Genomic DNA, 22,229 nt, shown 5'->3' on the forward strand with positions numbered 1-22,229 from the left:
CCAAATTTGATGTTCTTGTTCTTTTTATTCATGTTTTTGTTCTTCTTTTTTTAATAATACCTTTATTAATATATTTATTTTGGTACTGGGGATTGAACCCAGGGTGCTGAATCACTAAGTCACAACCCCAGCTCTTTTTATATTTTATTTAAAGACAGGGTCTCGCTGAGTTGTTTAGGGCCTCACTAAGTTGCTGAGGCTGGCTTTGAACTCACGATCCTCCTGCCTCTGCTTCCCGAGCTGCTGGGATTACAGGCATGCACCACCACACCTGGCCTACAATACTTTTATTCATTTATTTTTATGTCATGTTGAGGATTAAACACATTTGAGGCAAGCACTCTACCACTGAGGTATAATCACAGCCCCTTAATGAACTTCTTTATAGCTACTCAATAGGAAGCTTCAAGTCATTTTCCATCAAACTTTCTGTAAATCCTGAATTACAGAAATTTAATTAATTATGGTAAGGCAACATAAGGGAGTGGAAAAAGTCCACATTTTGGAGTCAGTCCAAGATTTCTATTTTTGCTCTATCATTTACTAGCTAGAGGACTTGACTACATCAACTCCTTTGTCTTGTTTCCCCAGTGGAAAATGAAAATGGCAATGATATCTACCTAACAAAGGTAGAGATGAAAGATGTCTATCAGACTAATTAACATGAAAAATCCAGGGCTTGTAAGAGTAAGGACAGGGGAGGGGCACATTATCTGACAGCAATGAGCTCCTATGCTAATGATCCAGCATGTCACTCACTGTCAGTTCTCTAACATCTCAACTGAACAAACCTGCTTGACTCAATGCCAACTTCACCTATCATAGGTGGAGTTCTATTTCAGAGAGGTTACTTCATCTCCCTGGCTCCCTTTACTGAAGAACAGAATTGACCTCGTGAAGTTATAAATGAGTAATACAAGTAAAATAACAGTGCTCAGTCTGTACACAGACTAAATGTGCAAATGTTAACAATTGTTATTATTAGTACAGCTAATTCCTACAAAAGAGACCTAGCTAGAATCTACCATTCAATGATTAAGCTTTACTTACTTTCTATGAGGGGGAAATTTTTAAACAAACAAAAAACATTCTCCATCTTGCAGAAACCAAGCAATGAAAACCAATTATTTAGCTGAGCACATGATAATGTCAAACACTCAGAGTCCTTATCATGTGTCAGGTATTATTCTAAGCTCTACTATGGGCTTAATATATTAACTTGCTTCTCACTACAACCCTCTAAGGCGTTATTATGAAGACAAAGGGAGGTCAGTGGCTTATCACACAGCTAGGCAGGCTGAAGCCTGGGTTTGTACTGATGCTTTGCATGCTCCTAAGCATCACTCTTGTGTTAACAGTCAGTCTACTCCCAAGACTGAAAGACGTTATTGGGAACTTCAGATGGGTTACCCTAAGTGTTCTGACATGTCTTAATAAAGTCTAGCATTTTTGAATAAGTATATACATTTTCTTGAAATGAGCCATGATTTGCTTTTTTAAAAAAAATAAATATTTTTTAGTTGTAGTTGGACGCAATACCTTTATTTTATTTATTTTATGTGGTGCTGAGGATAGAACCCAGGGCCTCACACATGCTAGGAGAGTGCTCTACCGCTGAGCGCCAAAACTCCAGCCCCCATGATTTGCTTTTTAATGAAACTTGGATTTAATAAGGTAATACCCAGCAAGAATACCTAGTATAATTAAATTGAAGCTAAAAATAACTTAGACTAATGTTTTTGTTATTCCTGATGTTTCCAAAACCATTGCAGGTATAAACATTACGGAGTTCTTTAAAAGATGGCTGAAAAGATGTTTATGAACAGAATAGTATCCCAATAATAGTAGTCAGAAGTTGAAAAGTACAAAAACAGTGGGGAAAAAGAAATCACATAAAGAATCCACTGTTTATTAACTCAATAGCTGGGAAAATGGGAAAAATGAAAAGACTCAAGTGTGGGACAACATCAAATTGCAAATATGCTTCAACTCAGGTTTATATGCTTTGAATAAAGGCACATGGTTCAATGTACCAGCCTAATATTGTGAACTTGATACTATTTTAACATGTATGTTCAAATATTGCCTGACTCCACCCGTGTACATCCTCTAGTAGTAGTAGTGCAAATGAACTGCATGCTGTTGCTAGCAGAATGTTCCTTAAAGTCAATGTATCTTCTAGGGCTGCTCCATGGCTTTAAATCACTATCTAGAGGGAGAACTGTTTCTGGTGCGAATGAGATACAATTGTGAATGGTGCCAAGCAAAGAAAATAAGCTGTCAGAACACCTGTGTATACTACCCTATTAATATTTTCCTATGGAAAAGAAATTAATGAAAAAGAATTTGAGCCAGGCGCAGGGGTGCATGCCTTTAATCCCAGTGGCTCAGGAGGCTGAGTCAGGAGAATAGTAAGTTCAAAGCCAGCCTCAGCAACAGAAAGGTTTTAAGCAACTCAGTGAGATCCTGTCTCTCAATAAAATACAAAAGAGGGCTGGGATATGGCTCAGTGGTCAAATGCCCCCGAGTTCAATCCCCAGGACCAAAAAAGGAAGGAAAAGAATTTGAAGTCAACGTGTAAGTAATTTACAAGAGAAGAATGTACACATATGATTTAAAATAATGCCTTATAAACTGAAAATATTTTACTTATCAAGTTTTTGACTTCAATAGATCAAGCTTTGGGATAAGTATTCTATGGATAGTTTGCACTTCAACTATACCACAAACTAATCTTAAAAGTTTTAATTACTAGATTATCATAAGCCAAAATTAATGTTGTACAAATATGCATAAACACACTATTGGGCTAACAAGATAACCTCCCACATACTAAAAATAATAATGGTGTGATCTAGAGTAATTTGCAATAATAAAGAATAACTGCAATTAAAAACTAGGAGCAAAAACAATGAAAAAAGCAAGCAAGCAAAGCATGAGGAAGGAAAGACCACAGCCAACCTGACACAATCATAGGATAGAACTTCTTGGAAAATTGCTATAGAGGTCCAGGTCTCTCTCCAGGCACACATGAGTTGGGGAAGATTTCTAACACCACAGAATACTGAGTTGAGTCCCCACTAAACCTGGTAATTTGAGTTCTGAATACTACATTTTGGTAACCCTTAAATGACTTATTAATATTAAATTCTTAAATATATGAAGAAATTAAAGTTTGAGAAACAGGTAAAATTTACTCTCCAAAACAAAGGACTAGGGCTGGGTTGTAGCTCAACAGTAGAGCACTTGCCTAGCATGCATGAGGCGCTAGGTTTAATCTTCAGCACTGGGTTTGATTTAAATTAAAGGTTTGTGTCCATTTACAACTTAAAAGACAAAAAAAAAAAAAAAAAAACCTAGAAAAACCCACAAAGGATTAGAATTTCAGAATCTGTCCCAGGGCTATCTTAAGAAACCTTAATGCCCACTCTGGGCTGCAGACCACAAAGAACTACTTGTTTTAACATTGTTTTTGTTTTTATTTCTATGTTCTGCAGTGCTGGGAATTGAACATGTGCCAGGCAAATGTCCTCCCACTGAGCCACAGCCCAGGCGCCAGTACCATTTTTAGTGTAAGATCAAGTCTATGTCCTTCCCCACCTTCTACACACTAAGAGCAACACAGCTTTAAAATTACCAGAATGTAAGTAACCACTAGGAATCCATTAGTAATATATAGTGGGCATTACACTTATCAAAATACCTTACAATAGAATGTTTGCAGTTTACAAAGCTCTTTTATATGCATTATGTCATTAAAACATCCATCTTGAGAAGACAAAATTATCACTTCTTAAATTTTTTTTTTTTCCCCTAAGAAACAGGTTCTACCTATGTTGCTCAGGCTGGCCTCAAACTCCTGGGCTCAAGCAACCTTCCTGTCTCAGTCTCCTGAGTAGCTGGGACTACTGGTGCATGCCCGGTGCCTGGTGATATTTGCTGGCTTTAAAGATTTCAGTATTAGTTATAAAAGTATACAAAATCTGCATAATAGGTGAAAATATATTTGTATGCTATTTTTAAAAAACTCTAAATTCTAATCAATATTTAGAATATTCTCTTTTAAATCTGAGCCTTCAGTTTGTTATTCAGCACATTTAAAATCATTATTTTCAAATGAAGATAACACTAACATTTTTATAAAACACTCCACTTAAACTGTATTCATTTGAAGAACAGAAGTTTTATTGCACTAACATAATAAACAACAATTGAGACTTAAGGAGCAAATTAGATGGCAATTAACACCAAAAATCATTTTTAAAAACCTCAATACTTTTCTTACCTTTTGTAGACTTGTTGGATTCAACTGAGTTTTGTCAATTATTTTTATTGCAACCTAGAAAAAAATACATATTTATGGATTTTAAGAATTGGTAAGCACAGACTACCTGGTAACAGTTTTATAAACACCCACATATATGGAACTGTTAAAAAGCAAGACAAACCTTGACTGGTTACATCAAGCAATCAAAAATTTATAAAACTATATAACTGAAGACAGGGGCTTTAGGCAAGTAATGCTATTACTATAACATTTTATATTTAAGTTACTTATACAAACTAGGAAAAAAAATTCTTCTGACTCCCTCCCCAAAACAGGAGAGTGACAGATTACACAATGAAAATACTTCTAAAATATATGCAATGTAGGAAATCTCTTGAGTATTTGTTGGGGGAAAAAGGGGCGTGGGGTGGACAGTGCTGGGGATAGAACCCAAGGCCTTGTGTGTACCAGGCAAGTGCTCTACCACTGAATCCCAGCCCCAGCCCTCTTCATTTTACTGACACTAATTTCAGTTGACTCTGGGATCTGGGGGCAGGAACTGTACATTGACAGATATGTATAACTCAACATACCTCACAAAGCATCTTGCATACAATGAGGGCTTAATAAATAAATATACAAATAGGTTGGTGTTGAATCCAAAACTTTAAAAACATTACAGAAATAATAATAAAAGGCCTGGCATGGTGGTGGCTGTGCCAGTAATCCCAGCACTCAGAATGTTGAAGCAGGAGGATCACTTAAACCCAGGAGTCAGAGACCAGTCTGGGCAACCCAGTGGAGACTGGTATCAAAACAAAACAAAATCCCTTTAGGCAGTTAAAGAAAGACTAGTTCTAGACCAATCTGTGAGCTAACCATGCGCAGAGGCAACAAATGTGTCACCTGGTAACCTTTGTCCAGAAAGGGGTGAGCACACCCCTAGGTGATACAAAAAGAGCCAGTAGGACACATGAATAAAGAACCCCAGCTTCTGTTTATGTACATTTCTTAACTTTAAAAAAGGAAATCAGTTTTACCAGTACTACTAAGCGAACCTGCATAGGCATCCTCACCTGGTAGCTCATTACTTGTTGCATAAAAATGATCTCTCCAGGTGACAGAGGGGAGGATAGATAGCTTAGTGGTAGAGCAGTGCTTAGCATGCACAAGGTCCTGGGTTCAATCCCAGCGCGTGCACGCACACACACACACACACACACAAATTACAGACAATGAAAGGGAACATAAGTGGAGAGAGGCTTTGCCATGACCTGGGAGGATAAGTTAACTCAGCTGGCACCTGAGGTCCAGAACAGCCCATGGGCCTACCCCACTAGATGAGGAGGCCCTGCTTGCACATCCTGTAGAATATAGACCCAGTAGGACACAACACTTAAGAAAATGCCTAGAGCTAAAGTCTGGGAACAAGGGCTTAAAGATTTTCTATGCTGGGTTGGGGTTGTACTCAGTGGTAGAATGCTTGCCTAGCAAGCATGAGGCCCTGGGTTCACTCCTCAGCACCACGAAAAACTGAAATAAAGATAATGTCCACCTACAACTAAAAAATAAATATTAAAAAGAAAAAAAAAAGATTTTCTATGTCAACGGTTCTCACACTTTTTGAACCCCTCTACTCTCTTAAAGATTATTAAAAACCCCAAATGTGTTTTATATATACATTGATATTTGTAATATTACATACAAAAACTGAAAAATTGTAAAAAATAAGCACTTATCTATTCATTACTTTTTTTGTATTGTTGTGGATGGAACCCAGGGCCTCCTGAATGCTAGGCATTCTACCACTAAACTATATCCTCAGACCCGTTTTATTCTTAGAGTCTAAGTTGCTCATGCTGGCCTCAAAGTTGTAATTCTCTTGCCCCAGCCTTCTAAATCACTGGGATTATAGGCATGTACCACTACGCCCAGCAATAGAACACATCTTAATGATTTTTATTTTTCCTTCAGTGGTACTTGGGATTGAATCCGATGGTACTCTATCGCTCAGCTACATCCCTAATCCCCAATCCCTTTTTTAAAATTTTGAGATAGAATCTAAATTGTCCACACTGTCCTCAAACTTGCAATCTTCCTGCTTCAGCCTCCCAAATGGCTGGGAGATGGTGTGTGTCACTACACCCAGGTTAATATATGTTTCTGCATTCAATCTGTTGCGATAATATAGATCATATGGCCTCTGGAAAATTCCACTCCTCACTTGTAAGAGAGACTGAAAAAGTGAATGATTTAATAGTCTTAGAATATAAAAATAGTTTTGGCTTTGCAGCCTCCAACAGGGTCTCAGTAAGTCTTCAGTGCCCCACTCCCAGCCATGCTTTGAGAATGCAATGTTATTTCCCCACCTCTGGGAAAGGCAAATCAGAACTGGAGGAGCAGAGAGTGAATGTGTATGACCTTGGGGGAAAAAGTGAAGTCAGAATTCTAGTTCTGTATTTGGAATAAGAAAATATTGGCTGCTAAAATATGTGAAAACTGACTATTAGTGTACAACTTAAATGGGAAGAAGGCATCTTTTCATCTTTACAGCACTGGCATAATGCATGGGCACAGTGCTCAATAAATGTTTGCTGAGTTGATCTGAGGGCCTGAACACTCATAATCAGTAACCAAACACACCTGAGAGAGACAGAACAGTGAAGAAGGAGGGCTTCTAGTGTTTTAACAGATAGGAAGATGGTTTTTAAAAGTTTACATTAGTTCAAAGTCAAATGAATTAATTTTCTTCAAACTTTCTATTTTCTAAGTAATTTTATGTGGTGTACTTGCATCTTCCAATTTCTAAGAAACTCTTTACCTATGCTGCTCTTTTTTTTTTGGTGGGGTGGGAGAGTTATGGGGTATCAAACTGAGGGGCACTTAACCACTGAGCCACATCCCCAGACCTACTTTTTTATATTTTATTTAGAGACAGTGTCTCACTGAGTTGCTTAGCACCTCGCTGTTGCTGAGGCTGGCTCTGAACTCACGATCCTCCTGCCTCAGCCTCCCAAGCTGCTAGGATATAGGCGTGTGCCACAGCGCCGGGATACAATGTTCTTTTCTGACCACCATTCTGTTTTCATCTTCCTTCTTGGGACCAAATACAACAGCGCTGCTGCCCTTCCCATTCCTCTTTCCTCTGATCTTCTGAGAGCCAGTTTCTAGTGCATGACTGGACTCAAGATCACTAGCTTCTTCTGATTCTATGCCATGTCCTCTTCCTAAAGATCCTACTCTGCTTCAGTTCTTACACATTTCTTCTTCAGGAAGCTTCTTCAAAAAGAAACTCAAAGCATTTGGCTTCTCCAAACTGTAGAAAAGTCATTCTATCAAGGCCATGGTATTCCCAGAGTAAAACACTATCACTTAGTGTATGTGCAACAATGAAGCCTGAGGGGGACATTTCTAATCCCTTCTTCCTCCCAACTCCCTGCTATGATGACTCAATCATCAAATTAACTTGGTCCAGACCTGGAGATCTCAGACAGAGGTGAGACCTTAATGTCACCTAAAGAGAAGGCGACTGTGGGAGCATCACTGAGGCAGTGCCTCAGAAAGGGAGATGAGAGAAGACCACTCATTTCCATGGTAATGGACAGCTAGAGTATAGGGACAAAGGGACACAGCGAAAGCCAAGGGGGTTCACTAGGTAAGGAAAGAGGAGAAAACGTCTCTGCTCTGGGAAATTCCATTTATTCACCCTAATGCCAGAAGCAAAGTGGAAAATTACAAAATAGGGATAAAGATAGTTCATGCATGAGAAGGGAATCCCCAACCTGCTTCAACAGACAGGATCTGCTGGAGAAAAATCCTTATTTTCCATTTCCTGTCAATTCACTGCTAGTCAAAAGATCCCAACTCCTACCCTTGAAAGGTGTTAAAGCATCTATAACTCCTAAAAGAGCAGGTAAAAAAAGATCTCAAGTCCCTTAAAGGCACATGGTAGCCTGAAGAATGCTGTATTGGTCTGCATGGGCTGCCGTAACAAAATACCATAGATTGGGAAAATAAGCAGAAATTTATTTTCTCACAATTTTGGAGACTAGAAGTCCAAGATACAGGTGCCAGCCGGATTGGTTCTTGTGAGGGCCACTTCCTGGCTTGCAGACAATTGCCTTCTCACTGTGTCCTCACATGGTGGGAGAGTCAGTTCTCTGATGTCTCTTTTTATAATAAGGACACAAATCTTATTGATCAGGGCACACCCATGTAGCCTCATTTAACCTTCTATAAAGACTCTATTACCAAACATAGTCACACTTCACCATATATAAGGTCATGGCTTTACCATATGAATTTGAAGGATTACAACTTAGTTCATAATGGTTAAAGATCACACCAAACAACTATAACAGTTGGTTGCAAAATAAAATTTCAAATTAAAACCTAACAAAACCCAACATGGGAGAAGGTTATAAGCAGGAAGTATAAGTAGCAGACAAAAGGTAACATACTGTATGATTGCATTAGTATATTTAAAAAGCCAAAGAGACAAAACTAACCTGTAGTGTTAGAAAAGCGCTCCCTTGTACATGAGGGACTGTGAAGTAATCCGCAGGAGGCAAAGTGAGGCTTCTGGATATGGGTCATAGAATGTTCTGCCCTGGGTCAGGGTTACGTATAAATAGGCATTTTTTTCTGTGTGTTACATTTCAAAAATAAAAGGTCTATTTATTTTTTAAGTCAATGACTTTAAAAGTCAATAGCTTATGCCTAAACTGGAAAATGAACATGAATACAATGGGCATATTATTAAAGACCAGAAAGTAAAACCTGAAGAATCAGTTTAAAATATGAAAAGTGGCTGTCTTGGATGGGGATATCCAGGGCAACACTATTTTTTATATCAAGCCTGGACTCTCTAAACAGAACTTAAGTAATTAAATGCAAAGTTTTCCATAACCATATGAGGACATTCAGTTAAACATGGCATACTGAATGATCACATGCATCTCTCTCTTCTCCCACCTGATAGGTCAAATGAAGCCCTGACAGAATGACAAAAGAGAATGGAAGAGGTGCCATTATTAGACAAGTGACTTCCAACAATTTCTATAGTGACACAAGTAGCAGACCCAAGAAGACAAGTGTACAGTAAGTTTAAAGAAGGAAAAAAGTAACAGTCCAGGGCTGGGGTTATGGCTCAGTGGTAGAGCACTTGCCATGCACGTGTGAGGCACTGGGTTCGATCCTCAGCACTGCATAAATAAAGATGTTGTGTCCACCTACAACTAAAAATTATATTCATATACACACACACATATATATGTTTTTTATTATTATTAAAGTAACAGTCCAAGAAAAATAATTCTGGGTCATGCAGAATGAGGAAGATCCCAGTAGAAAGGCCAAAATTCCTCCCAGCTATGATGAGGCTATCTGGGCACTCAATAATTCTTCATACATCCCACCTGTATTCAGAGTTTCCTCAATTTGCTTCTTAGGACTCCAGTTTTGGAAACATAAACAGAATCAAAACTCTTCAGACAAATGAGGAAAGCCTATAATGTTTCCTAACACTTTCCTCCGTGTGTGGGATACTAAAGGAAACTATCAGAAATCATTAAGTCTCCTTTTTCAAAACAATACAGACAATTCATATTATTCACAGAAATGTTTTATGAAGTTGCTGTGAACACCAATTTAGTGAATGCTGAACCACTTGCTGCCAGGGACAACACAGAGTCCTAGGTGACAGTGCTAGCCTCTAGTCACATTTTCATCAATAGTGAGCACACAAGCCTTCCCAGGGACCTTCTATGCTACACAGATGGTTAATGTTGAGCTCACACCTGAGTGAAGCTCATCTAACACAAACATTTCCTCTGCGAAACATCACAGACTTGCACTTAGACAACCTGACAGCACTTCAAGCACTATGACTGGGAACCACATTCAACAACAAAATCACCACCAAACAAACAAATAAATGTGTCCCAGAGTAGAAACTCTACTGCCTCAGATCCATACTGTTAGATGGAGAGACACACAAACAACATGAAAAAGCAAGGGAACAAATTGCTCCAATCGAATCAAGATATTCCAATAACAGAATCCATCAACACCACAGTGGAAGAAATGTCACAGAAGGAGTTTAGAATGTACATAATTAAACTGATCTGTGAATCAAAGGAAGGTATAAGAAATGAAATCAGAGAGGAAATACAGGAAGTGAAAGATCAATTCAATAAAGAGGCAGAGATTATGTTAAAAAAATAAGCAGAAATCCTCTAAATGAAGGAAACAATAAATCAAATTAAAAATTCAACCGAAGGGCTGGGGATATAGTTCAGTTGATAGAATGCTTGCTTTGCATGTACAAGGCCCTGAGTTCAATCCCCAGCACCACACACCCAAAAAAAATTCAATAGAAAGCATCACCAACAAATTTGACCACTTGGTAGACAAAACCTCAGGCAATGAAGACAAAATATATAATCTTGAAAATAAAGTTGACCACAGAGAGATGTTACAAAACCATGAACAGAACTCCCAACTATGGGGATAACATGAAAAGACCAAATTTAAGGTTTATCGGGATAGATGAAGGTACAGAGATACAAACCAAAAGAATACACAATCTTTTCAATGAAATAATACCAGAAATTTTCCCAAACCTAAAGAATAAAATGAAAAATCAAATACAAGAAGCTTACAAGTCGCCAAATGTACAAAATTACAACAGACCCACACCAAGGCACATTATAATGAAAATGCCTAACATACAGAATAAGGATAGAATTTTAAAGGCTTCAAGAGAAAAATATCAGATTATGTACAGAGGGAAACCAATACAGAAATCTCAGCTGATTTCTCCATCCAGACCCTCAAAGCTAGGAGGTCCTAGAATAATATATACCAAGCTCTGAAAGAAAATGGATGCCAACCAAGAATCCTATATCCAGCAAAATTAAGCTTCAAATTGGAAGATGAATAAAAACCTTCCATGATAAACAAAAGTTAAAAGAATCTGCAACTAGAAAGTCTGCACTACAGTACATTCTCAACAAAATATTCCATGAGGGTGAAATGAAGGGAAAAAAAAGTAAAAACCAGCAAAGGGAGGAACTACACTAAAGGAATATTAATCAAAGGAGAAACTAATTCAAATTAAAAGCTAGAAATAAACCCAAATGACCGGGAATACAAATATAACTTAATAATAACCAACTCATCAATCAAAAGACACAGGCTGGCAGAATGGATTAAAGCACAAGACCCAACAACATGATGTCTCCAAAAGACTCACCTCATAGGCAAAAACATCCATAGACTGAAGGTGAATGGATGGGAAAAAATATATCACATGGAACGCGTAAACAAGCAGGGGTTTCTATCCTCATATAAGATAAAGAAGACTTTAAGCCAAAGTTAATCAGAAGGAACAAAATGGACATTTCATACAGCTTAAGGGAACTATACACATCAACAAGATGTAACAATCGTAAATATTTATGCCCCAAACAACAGAGCATCTATGTACATCAAACAAACCCTGCTCAATTTCAAGAATCAAATAGACCACAACACAATAATACTGGGTAATTTTAACATATCCCTGTCACCACCAGGTAGATCCTCCAAACAAAAACTAAATAAGGGGACTGGGGATATAGCTCAGTTGGTAGAGTGCTTGCCTTGCATGCACAAGGCCCTGGTTTCAATCCCCAGCACCATTTAAAAACAAATTTAATAAAGAAGCTATAGAAGGAAAAAATACGATTGATAATTTAAACTTAATAGACATATATAGAGTATGTTATCCATCAATGACTAAATACACTTTCTTCTCATAAGCACACGGATCTTTCTCTAATATGGACCATGTTATATAAGATATCACATATGTTGGCAAACAATTGTAATATGACCTTAATATATTTTTAGCATCTATAGGGTTATTTTGATAGCTTCCTTTCCATTGATATCTTTGTGTTCTTGCTTTTTTCTTGATTAGACTGGTTTTCTTATTATCAAATTTTAGTTATATTATTTCTTCTCTGTTTCATCTATTTCTGCTCCTACTCCTATTTACTCCTTCCTACTACACAATTTGAAAATAATTTGTTATTCTATTTTCTTTCTGATATAAGTACTTTAAGTTATAAATGTTCATCTGAGTACTGTTTCATCCCAGAGATCCTGATAATTTTAGTTGTAGATGGACACAACACCTTCATTTATTTATTTATTTGGTGCTGAGGATCAACCCAGTGCCTTACACATGCTCAGCAACCACTCTACCACTGAGCTATAACCTCAGCCCCTCCTTTTTTTTTTTTTTTTTGGTAGTGGGGATGAACTCAGGGGCACTCAACCACTGAGCCACATCCCAGCCCTATGTTTTTATATTTTATTTAGAGACAGGGTCTCACAAGTTGCTTAGTGCCTTGTCATTGCTGAGGCTGGCTTTGAACTCGCAATCCTCCTGCCTCAGCCTCCCGAGCCCCTGGGATTTACAGGTGTGCACACCACCACTCCTGGAAAGGTGATTAATTTCTAATGTAATAAATCATGCAGGAAACAATCTGTATTATTTCAAATTTTAAAAAAATAAATGGAAATGCTTTTTTATTGATTATATTGGTTACATACATGTCCAAACTGATCAAATTGCATACTTCAAATATGTGCATTTTATTGTACTTCAATTTTACCTCAATAAAGCTTTTGGGGGGAAAGTGTCATTAAACAGTCTACAAAAAGGATATCTGTTTACAGTATAATGGCTGAAACAAGACAGGAGAGCACCACCTCAATGGACATCAACTTGGGGATGTGCTTTACTCACCACTCTGTGTATGTCCAAGAATTATTGCCAAAGCCCTGTGAGGACTGACTTTGGGTATAACTTCTATCAGATACATAAATTTGCAAATATGAAATGTGGAAAAAATGAGGACTGATTACCTGTTCTGGAGAGGATGGTGGAGATGGTTATTCAACAACTTCAAGTATTTAATGCCACTGAATTGTACACTATAAAATGGTCACTATTGGGAATGCTATGCTACGCATATTTTACAACAATTAAAACAGTGTTTCCCATGATTGTTAATTTGTAGGTTTATATGTTCATTTTTCCCTGTACTGATAAAGTTTAATGCTTTTTAGTTGTATCTGTTATGAGAATATAAAGCTTTCTTTCACTGTTTCCTTACTCCCAAATCTGCTACTACTAATTTTGCTGTATTAATTTTTTTGGTCTATTGATTAATAAGTGTCCACCACTGCAGAAAGAAACTACTATTTGCTGAGATTTAATATAGTATTAAACAGAACACCCACAATGACTTGAAAGAGTATTAAGACCTTCCTCTATGCTTATCACAATAGTATGCACTTATAATCGCAGCAATTGGAGGCTGAGGCAGGAGGATTGCAAATTCAAGGTCAGCCTCAACAACCTAGTAAGACCTTCAACAATTCAGCAAGATCCTATCTCAAAACAACAATAACAAAAAATACTTGGGATGTAGTTCAGTGGTAAAAGCACTCCTGGGCTCTATCCCCAGTACCCTCCCTTTTCTTGCTACATACTTTTTCATACATTTCAATGAAAACAACATATCCAAATAGTTCACATGCAGAGCAGATACAAAAATCCAGAAAATCCTTCTGTTAAGCCAGACAATAAAGAGATTTGCAAAAAAAAACTTAAACAATGTTACTCTTCTCATAATCTGTTTTGGTAAAGTTGTTTTTCATTAAAATATATTATACATTAACATATGACAGAATTGTTACCATATTTTAAGTTTCTTAGTGTTAACTTCTAATATAGTAAATATTAATAGGCTTTTGAGGAGTTCTCAATTTGGGGTTTTCAGGAGTTCTGAGAAAGCCTGAGAACAGATGTTCTAATCAATGGCATTTTGCACATGACCAGAGTGGAACACTAGGACAATTATGCAGCAGCACAGAAGACTACTAGGATAAAACAAGATCCAAGAGTATGACCAAAAGGATACAGAAGAAAACCTGCATATGAATAAGGAATATATAAAAAAAAATGAAAATAGTATTCAAAATATTATGACTCTGGGATTCCCTTCCCCTCTATTCTCCAAACTTTCTATCAAGCTATTAACATATTCTTCAACAAAAATTTTGTGACTAAAAGATATAACCAGGGACGGGGCTGTGGCTCAGTGACAGAGCACTTGCCTAGCATGCTTGAGGCAGAGTTCGATACCCCGCACCACATAAAAAAACTAAACAAATAAAATAAAGGTATTGTGTCCATCTACAACTAAAAAAAAAAAAAAAAAAAAAAAAAAAAATTAAAGAAAAGATATAACCATTTATATTAAATCTCAAGACATTTAATATATCCCAGAATCATGGTTTTATCATTTTTTAGTTGTTTATGCACCTTTATTTATTTATATGCAGTGCTGAGAATCGAACCCACTGTCTTACACATGCTAGGCAGACGCTCTACCACTTAGCCACAACCCCAGACCAGCTTTATCATTTTTATAACTGAATTTAAGTCACAGAGTAAACAAGGTTCAAGACGTAACCCCACCCCTCTTCTCTCTCCACAACAGGACAGAAAAGTGGGAACAGGACACTTCCCCTGAAATGCTGAGGGCTGACAGCAATGGAACATAGCTGTGGAAGCACAAGAGAAGGTGGGAAGACAACAGTGAGAAAGCTGTGTCTATATTTTCTTAACAGAGAGAGAGAATGAGGAAAGGGCACATGGAGACAGTGTGGTCTGCCCAGCATTACTGGACGGGGCTCCAAACCTGGAGATTCAGGTGCAGAGAAAGTGTGAGACCACTGGGCAAACCACAAGGTCAAGAGTCATACACAGTGACTGGGCTCATTAAACCACCAATAACCTCTAGCTCTTAGAAAGCTGGAAACTACTTCTGTGGAAATGGACAAGGCTCTGGGACTCACAATCACTGGCCAAGCGGCGGCCAGGAATGAGGCATGGAGACAGAAAATGAGCCTGACAGAATGCCACCAAGGGCTGGGACAACCAGATGCCCCACTCAGCCCCTGCTATGGAGAATAAAGGAGTCTAGAGAAACTGAACATTCCCATAGAAGAGACCTAAAGACACAGGTATCTGGAGTCCCCCATAAAAGTGGACAACCCTGAACAGGTGAGCACATCTCCTGTGCTGCAAACAGCTTCTGGGAAGTTTCTCAGGCCTGGCTTTAACACAGGCAGACAACTAGAGATACCATACTTCCAAAGAAAGTCTCTATGAAGAGAAAACAATGGAGGGAGCAAAAATCTACTTCATAAAACAAACAAAAAACCTTTTCCTATCCTCGGAAAGTCAACAGAAGAAATAGCATTCAGAGGGGCTGGGGATGTGGCTCAAGCGGTAGCACGCTCACCTGGCATGCGTGCGGCCCGGGTTCCATCCTCAGCACCACATACAAACAAAAGATGTTGTGTCCGCTGAAAACACTAAAAAATGAATATTAAAAAAAAATTCTCTCTCTCTTTAAAAAAAAAAAAGAAATAGCATTCAGAGACCAGAATGGACAACAGAAAGAAACAATAAACAAATGAAAATAAGCAGAGAAATAGGAAAACACACACATACACACCAGAAAGTTTGGAAGATAAAATTAAATTCATCTCCCAGAAAGCAAAAATAGAGACAGAAAAAAGCTTTTTTTTTTTTTTTTTTCTTTTTAAAGTTCAAGAGTCTCCATCTCATTGGCTGGGTCCAGTGGCACACACCTGTAATCCCAGCCACTCAGAAGGCTGAGGCAGGAGGAGTGCAAGCTCAAGGCCAGCCTGGACAACCAACCAAGACCTCTGTCTCAAAATAAAAAATAAAAAAGGCTGGGGATGTGGCTCAGTGGTAGAACACCCATGGTTTAACCCCCACTACCACCAGAAAAGAAAACAGACAATCCCTAAAACTGAAAAGACAAAATCTCCATATCGAAAGGGTCTAATGAGCACTAAAACAATGAATGAAGACCAACTCCATGGCACTTCACTGTGAAATTTCTATGAACCAGAGATAAACTTCCAGAAAAGAAAAATAAGTTACATCTCTTAAGCCACTTACATGGCTATACCCAATCTTTGCCTTCACTAATCTCTGAAGACCCTGTGAGCTCACTGTGGAACTGCCCAGCTCTGCAGACAAGCCCTCCTACCTCTCCCACTTGCTCAGTGCAGTCACTCCTTCCACCCAGTCTGAGCTCACTGAATTTGTGGTCCATTGACCCCAACAACTTCTTGTGGTCTGCCTCTCCCTTCCAGTTCCTACCTCTTCCTGAATCCCTCCAGTGTTCCCTAACAATGCCCAGCTCCTTCCTCCATTCCTCACTTCTGTGTGACACAGCCCCAACTCTGTAAATGTCCTGCCTGCAGCTGGGTAACTGACTGGCTGGAGAGTGAGTGCAGCTGTGCCCATCTTCCCACTTTAGTACTTTGTCACCAACCCCAGGGAAGCCTGAGGGCTGCCTGGCAATTTATAGCATTTCTCTACTCCATTTACTCCCCTGCTTGTCTGGTAATTATTTTAGCCTTCTCAGATCTATGTCCTCAATACTCAAACTCTTAGCTGATGATTTGGCTTTCCAGTTTACTTAAAAAAATAGCTTAGCTCAGAAAAGAATTTGTAAAAGCTACCACAAGGAGCCCTTCACCTGCACCATAGCCAGTACACCTGCCTTCCTCTGGTGTCTACAGAAGGACAGCTCTGTTGCCCAAAGCTAATGACTCTACTGTCTCCTCACCCACTCCAGTGTCTTTCCCACAGCACTGTGTTTCCCCTTTCTGTTAGATTATTCCCATTATCAGACAAACATGTTGACATTTTGCCCATCTTCTAAAAAGTACCTTGACCTAACATCTTCCTCCAGCCACCAGCCCATTTGTCTATGCCTTGGAAAGAACTATCTTGCTGTCTCTGATTTCTACCCATTAGTTCTCTATTGAACTAAAATATTACATGATATGCAAGGGTACTGTGTAAGATATTTGAAAAATATGCTAGAACATTTGGACCAATCAACAGTAAACTTATAGAAACTAAAGAAGTTTTTTTAAAAAGCAACTAATCCTAGAAAAAATAAGAAATTATGTAAGAAAAACTAATTGATCATAGCTGACACAAGTTTTAACATAGTCTTAAGCAGATAATCTAAATTTAACCAAATATATAATACTGCAATACAGAATAAACCTTAAAACTGTGAAAAGTTGGCTAAAATCAAAACAGCAGATAGATATGATAGATGCTTTCATTACAAGGATAACAGGCAGCACTTTCATCTAAGGGCTAAATGAGATGAACTAAAAATTAAGAATTAAGGATTATCTGAGGCGGGGGGGGGGGGGGGGGGTGTCTCCAAACAACCATTTTATCTAAAGGCCTCATTTAAAACAGTTTTAACATACATATTAGAATCTTTGTTATAATACATTTTTAATAGTTTTCAACAAGTATCTTTTTTGTTGACAACATTCTTGTGACTTAAATACATGATATAAATTATCCCCACTGTCTCCTTTCAGGGAATTCCTTCCACTATGTAACTCTATTGTATTTCTTTTTCCACCCAAGCACAGCATTAAAACTGTTTCAGTGTAATATCCTTTTTCTTCTACTGACTCCAAGTAAGTCCTGGAATCATCAACATCATTTCCTGCAACTCTTTAGAGATCTTAATTACTTCAAAATAGGCAAGATACGTGACATTCCCATCAAAGGACTAGAAGTTTTAGGTCTCTTTCTATTTATTAGAACCAATGTTCTAATAACAATTCACTTAATTTTTAGCCATGTAACCCAGCAATGTCATTAATGGATAACTACCCAAAAGAAATTAAAACTCATATTCACACAGAAACTTAACCAGGAATGTCTAGAGTGGCTTGACTCATAATTGCCAATGCTGGAAACAACTCAAATGTACCTCAGTGGGGGAACAGATATAAACTGTGGTCCCATCACACAATGGAATTCTCGGTAGAGAAGAAAGAACTATCAATATATGCAATAATTTGTATGAATCTCAAAAGCATGATGCTGAGAATCTGTATAATCTCCTCTTCCTTCACACTCCTGACTATTTTTGTTTGTTTGTTCTTTGAGGTACTGGGGATTGAATCTAGGGCTCTGCACATGCTAGACAAGTGTTCTACTATTGAGCTACATCCCTTTACTTTACATTCTTTAAAAAAAAAACATGCCACACTTGGAATTGTGAACACACAGGTGGTTACAGGAGGTGATGGTAGGGGAGAGAGACTGTGGGAGACCAACCTTGCAAGTGACTGAGTCACACTCCCTGGCTGGGTACTGAGGCGCTCAGTCACAGAAATGTAGCAGAGCTTTCCCCACCCTTTTTGGGTTCCAGGGTCGGTGTCTCCATGCATGGGTGTGACTTGCTACAGCCCCAGGGGTGAAGCTACACTCACCTGTTTCTTTGTAATATAACCCCTTGCCCTGTTTAGGACAGAATCTTCCATGGAAGTGCCTTGTGTGTGTCCCCTTCTCTTACAGTGCCTTTGGGTGTGGCCTACCTAGATGTCAGTCAACCTGCTGACAGGGGACATCATGAAAATAGACTCAGCCCCCTGAAACCTGACCCCTTGCCTCATTTGAATAGCTTCTCCTCAATAAAAGGGGTCAGCGTGAGCTCGTGCCCTCCCTCTCTCTCTCTCTCTCTCTCTCTCTCTCTCTCTCTCTCTCTCTCCTGTGGACCCTTAAGGTATTTGTGTTTCTAGTGTGGTTATTTTGCACAGCCCAGTTAGCCCAGTTCAACTGGAGTGACCCCTGAACCTTTTAGCTGCGAGAACTGAAACCCAGCAAGAGACAATAAAGGGAGAGTTTGAGAAGTTTTTTTTGAGTAATGGGGATTGTTCCACATCCTGACTATGGTAGTGGAACATGAATCTAAAATTCAAAGAACTGAAAACAAAAACAAAAAAAAATTTTTTTTTAAACAAACTTGGTGTTATTTTATTTGGATCTTTATTTTGTTCATTTATATGAGGTGCTGAGAATTGAACCCAGCGCCTCAGACATGCTAGGCAAGTGTTTTACCACTGAGCCACAACCCCAGCCCTGAAAAACAAAATTTTAAAAGTTATATAATTTAAAAAAATAGGGGCTGGGGATTGTAGCTCAGTGAGAGTTCTCATTTAGCATGTGTGAGGCACTGGGCTCGATCCTTAGCACCATATAAAAATAAATAAAAGTATTGTATCCACCTACAACTAAATAATAAAAATAAAAAAAGAGAATGGTTGTTTAAAAAAATAATATAAGCTTGCTTTATTTTGATGTTCCAGATGAATGTGAGTTCAAAAGATGCCCAAGTACAAGATGTTATATAACTATTGCACCTTCCCACATATTCACAATAGCTAGAAGAGAACATCCTATTTGCAAGAACAACAAAAATTACAAAATAGCCAAATGCAGTTACAAAAGCCTGCAATCCCAGCAATTCTGGAGGCTGAGGAAGGAGGAATGGAAGTTCAAGGCCAGCCTCGTTAACTTAGCAAGATCCTGTCTCAACACAAAAGATTTAAAAAAGGTGGGGATATAGCTCAGTGGCAGAGCACTCTGGGTTCTGTCCCTAGAACCCCAAACAAAATAAAAAACACTGGAACAAACTTAACAAGAATTATATAAAACCTAAAGAAAAAAAGATATGAAAACAAAATCAAGACACACTTGACATTTCTGGATAAAAAATCTGGTATCATTAAAATATCAAATTTTTGAGCTGGGGGTGTAGCTCAGTGGTAGAATGCTGGCCTAGCATGCACAGAGCCCTGAGTTTGACTGCAAAAACAAACAAAATATCATATTTCCCCCCCAAAATTTTAAATCTAACTTAATTTCATCCGAAGTAATCTAATCAAAATTCTGGCAAGTCTATTTTTAGAACGTGGCAACAAGATTGTAAAATTCATCTAGTAGTGTAAATAACAAAAAGAAAATTTTGAGAAATAAGAATAATCAACAGGGGACTTGACCTACTCCAAAACATCAAAATATACTTTCAAAGCTGCAGTGATAAAAACACCATGGTATGTTAGAAAACTAATATCTAGACTCTGATGTTCTGTTATAGCAGAAAAAATGGACCAAGACAACCAGACAAAAGTGATTTATAAGAGCTCTTAACAAAAGTACACAGTTATGTTAAAGAATGTTCACTGCAATTGTGTTTATGGCAAAAACATGAGAAATAACCCCCAGCTCATTGTGGTTCACCCACATGGTGGAAGACTATGCAGCCTTTAACCAAGTGTGAGATCTGTAAGTAACATACCCTGGACCTGTGTCTGGTCCAGATAATGTAAAAATATTATTATTATGTCCCATATGACTGCTTTTTTATTAAAATAAACAAAGAATTAACATATATATATACATATATATATATATATATATATATAAAACTATGGGAATATACACCAAACCTCTGTCTATAAGTGATTCTCTTGGAAATTTCAAAGAACTTTCACTTTCTATATAATGAATTTCTTTTTTTTTTTTAATTTATTTTATTTTTTATATAATGAATTTCTACAATGTTTACATATTATATGATTCTGGCTCATACCTACAATAGGGGTAAGAAAACAAGAATAAAATGACTTTGTTCAAAGATTAAAAAAAAAAAAAAAGGATATTTTAAAATTAAACCATCATGGTAGTAATATTCAATTATTTTTGGAGAGAGAACCTTCTAAAAGTAAATATGGGGCATGGGGCAGCGGTGGTGGACGGGGTGTCTGTCTGTCTCAGTACTCTCCTGGCTTACCATCTGTGCCACACAGAAAAACTGTAGTAATCATTTGCGATTGGTGGGAACTAAACCAGAAGTTTTGTCCCTTATCTCAAGAAAGCTTTGATCAAGGAGAGCAGGGACCGCTCCAGTCCACTCATTTTTTTTTTTTTTTTACAGATTCCAAAGCAGTCCAGGCAGCTTAACAAGGAATATTAACCAAAAATCCAAATGAATTTATTTTGTCATTGAGACAACTTACTGACAGAATGACTGGCCCAGGGTTCCTGCTCTAACAGCCCCAGGCCTGCTATGCAGCAGACATTAGAGTCAGGACATTTTTGTCACATGGTCAGCCAATGGGAGATCATTTCTCTCAGAAGCTTCCTTCAGTAGTATTACAGTAATTTAACAATATTTATTAAGTACATAACTGGCACCAAGCACTCTGCTATATACTGTAATCTACCCTTACAGACTCTAGTGGAGACAAGTAAGCCAATTTCAATACAATATAAACTGTGTCATATAAGGGAAGTGTCAGTATCTTTAATAATCCCATGGATTCAATCTCCAGTACCAAAACCAAAAACCCCAGATATTAAGTAGACAGTTTCTTCTATTATTCAACTTTATTATGGTACAAAGTGACACACATTCACTAGAAACTGTACTTGGGATTTTGAGTTGCCTGGGGGGAAGAAGACTGCCAACGAATATTTCACAGAAGTGATCACCACACAGAAGGGTGAAGAGTACTTCAGACACCAACATCAGGTGCAAAGATGCAAGGAGTGTGCTGAAGCAGCAAAAATAGGCTCTGATCACAAAAGACTATGGAGTTAATTCCATAGTTTTAATGGATGTACTTTTGATAAGAAACACAGCTGAGTAAAAAGCCAATATCACAAAAGCTAGAAAAGTGTGTGTCTTCCTAAACAGAAACTTATCAGTCATGGGATACCAGAAATACTCAGCTAAGAAAACCTATGGGAATAAATCTGTAAATAAAAACAATTCTATTGATTTCCAAGTACCATTAGCTCACATTTAAATGCATGCATAAAGTTTTGTCCAATTTTTGTGGTAGCAGACATTTCTATTGAAAAAGACCAAAACACTACTCTTTTTAAAAATGTATTTCTTTTAGTTATTGATTTACATGCAGTGCTGAGAACTGAACCCAGTGTCTCATACATGCTGGGCAAGCACTCTAC

The 22,229-nt window shown here is 37.9% G+C and overlaps 1 protein-coding gene across 9 annotated transcripts in view; it reads right to left on the minus strand.

Annotated features, from left to right (window-relative positions):
• The window catches only part of Mark3 (microtubule affinity regulating kinase 3), a 135,237-nt gene that overhangs the window by 60,828 nt on the left and 52,180 nt on the right, over positions 1–22,229 (minus strand). For 6 of the 9 annotated variants that reach the window (XM_071607502.1, XM_071607501.1, XM_071607500.1 and 3 more), the window contains one exon: positions 4,286–4,339. In XM_071607502.1, the coding sequence (XP_071463603.1) occupies positions 4,286–4,339 (54 nt within the window). Of the gene's footprint in view, positions 1–4,285; positions 4,340–8,304; positions 8,437–15,633; positions 15,676–22,229 lie in introns of those variants that run through there. The other 3 variants (XM_071607504.1, XM_071607505.1, XM_034636954.2) reach the window with 2 other exon arrangements.

This window comes from Marmota flaviventris, chromosome 2, assembly GCF_047511675.1.
Source record: "Marmota flaviventris isolate mMarFla1 chromosome 2, mMarFla1.hap1, whole genome shotgun sequence".
Lineage (NCBI taxonomy): Eukaryota > Metazoa > Chordata > Mammalia > Rodentia > Sciuridae > Marmota > Marmota flaviventris.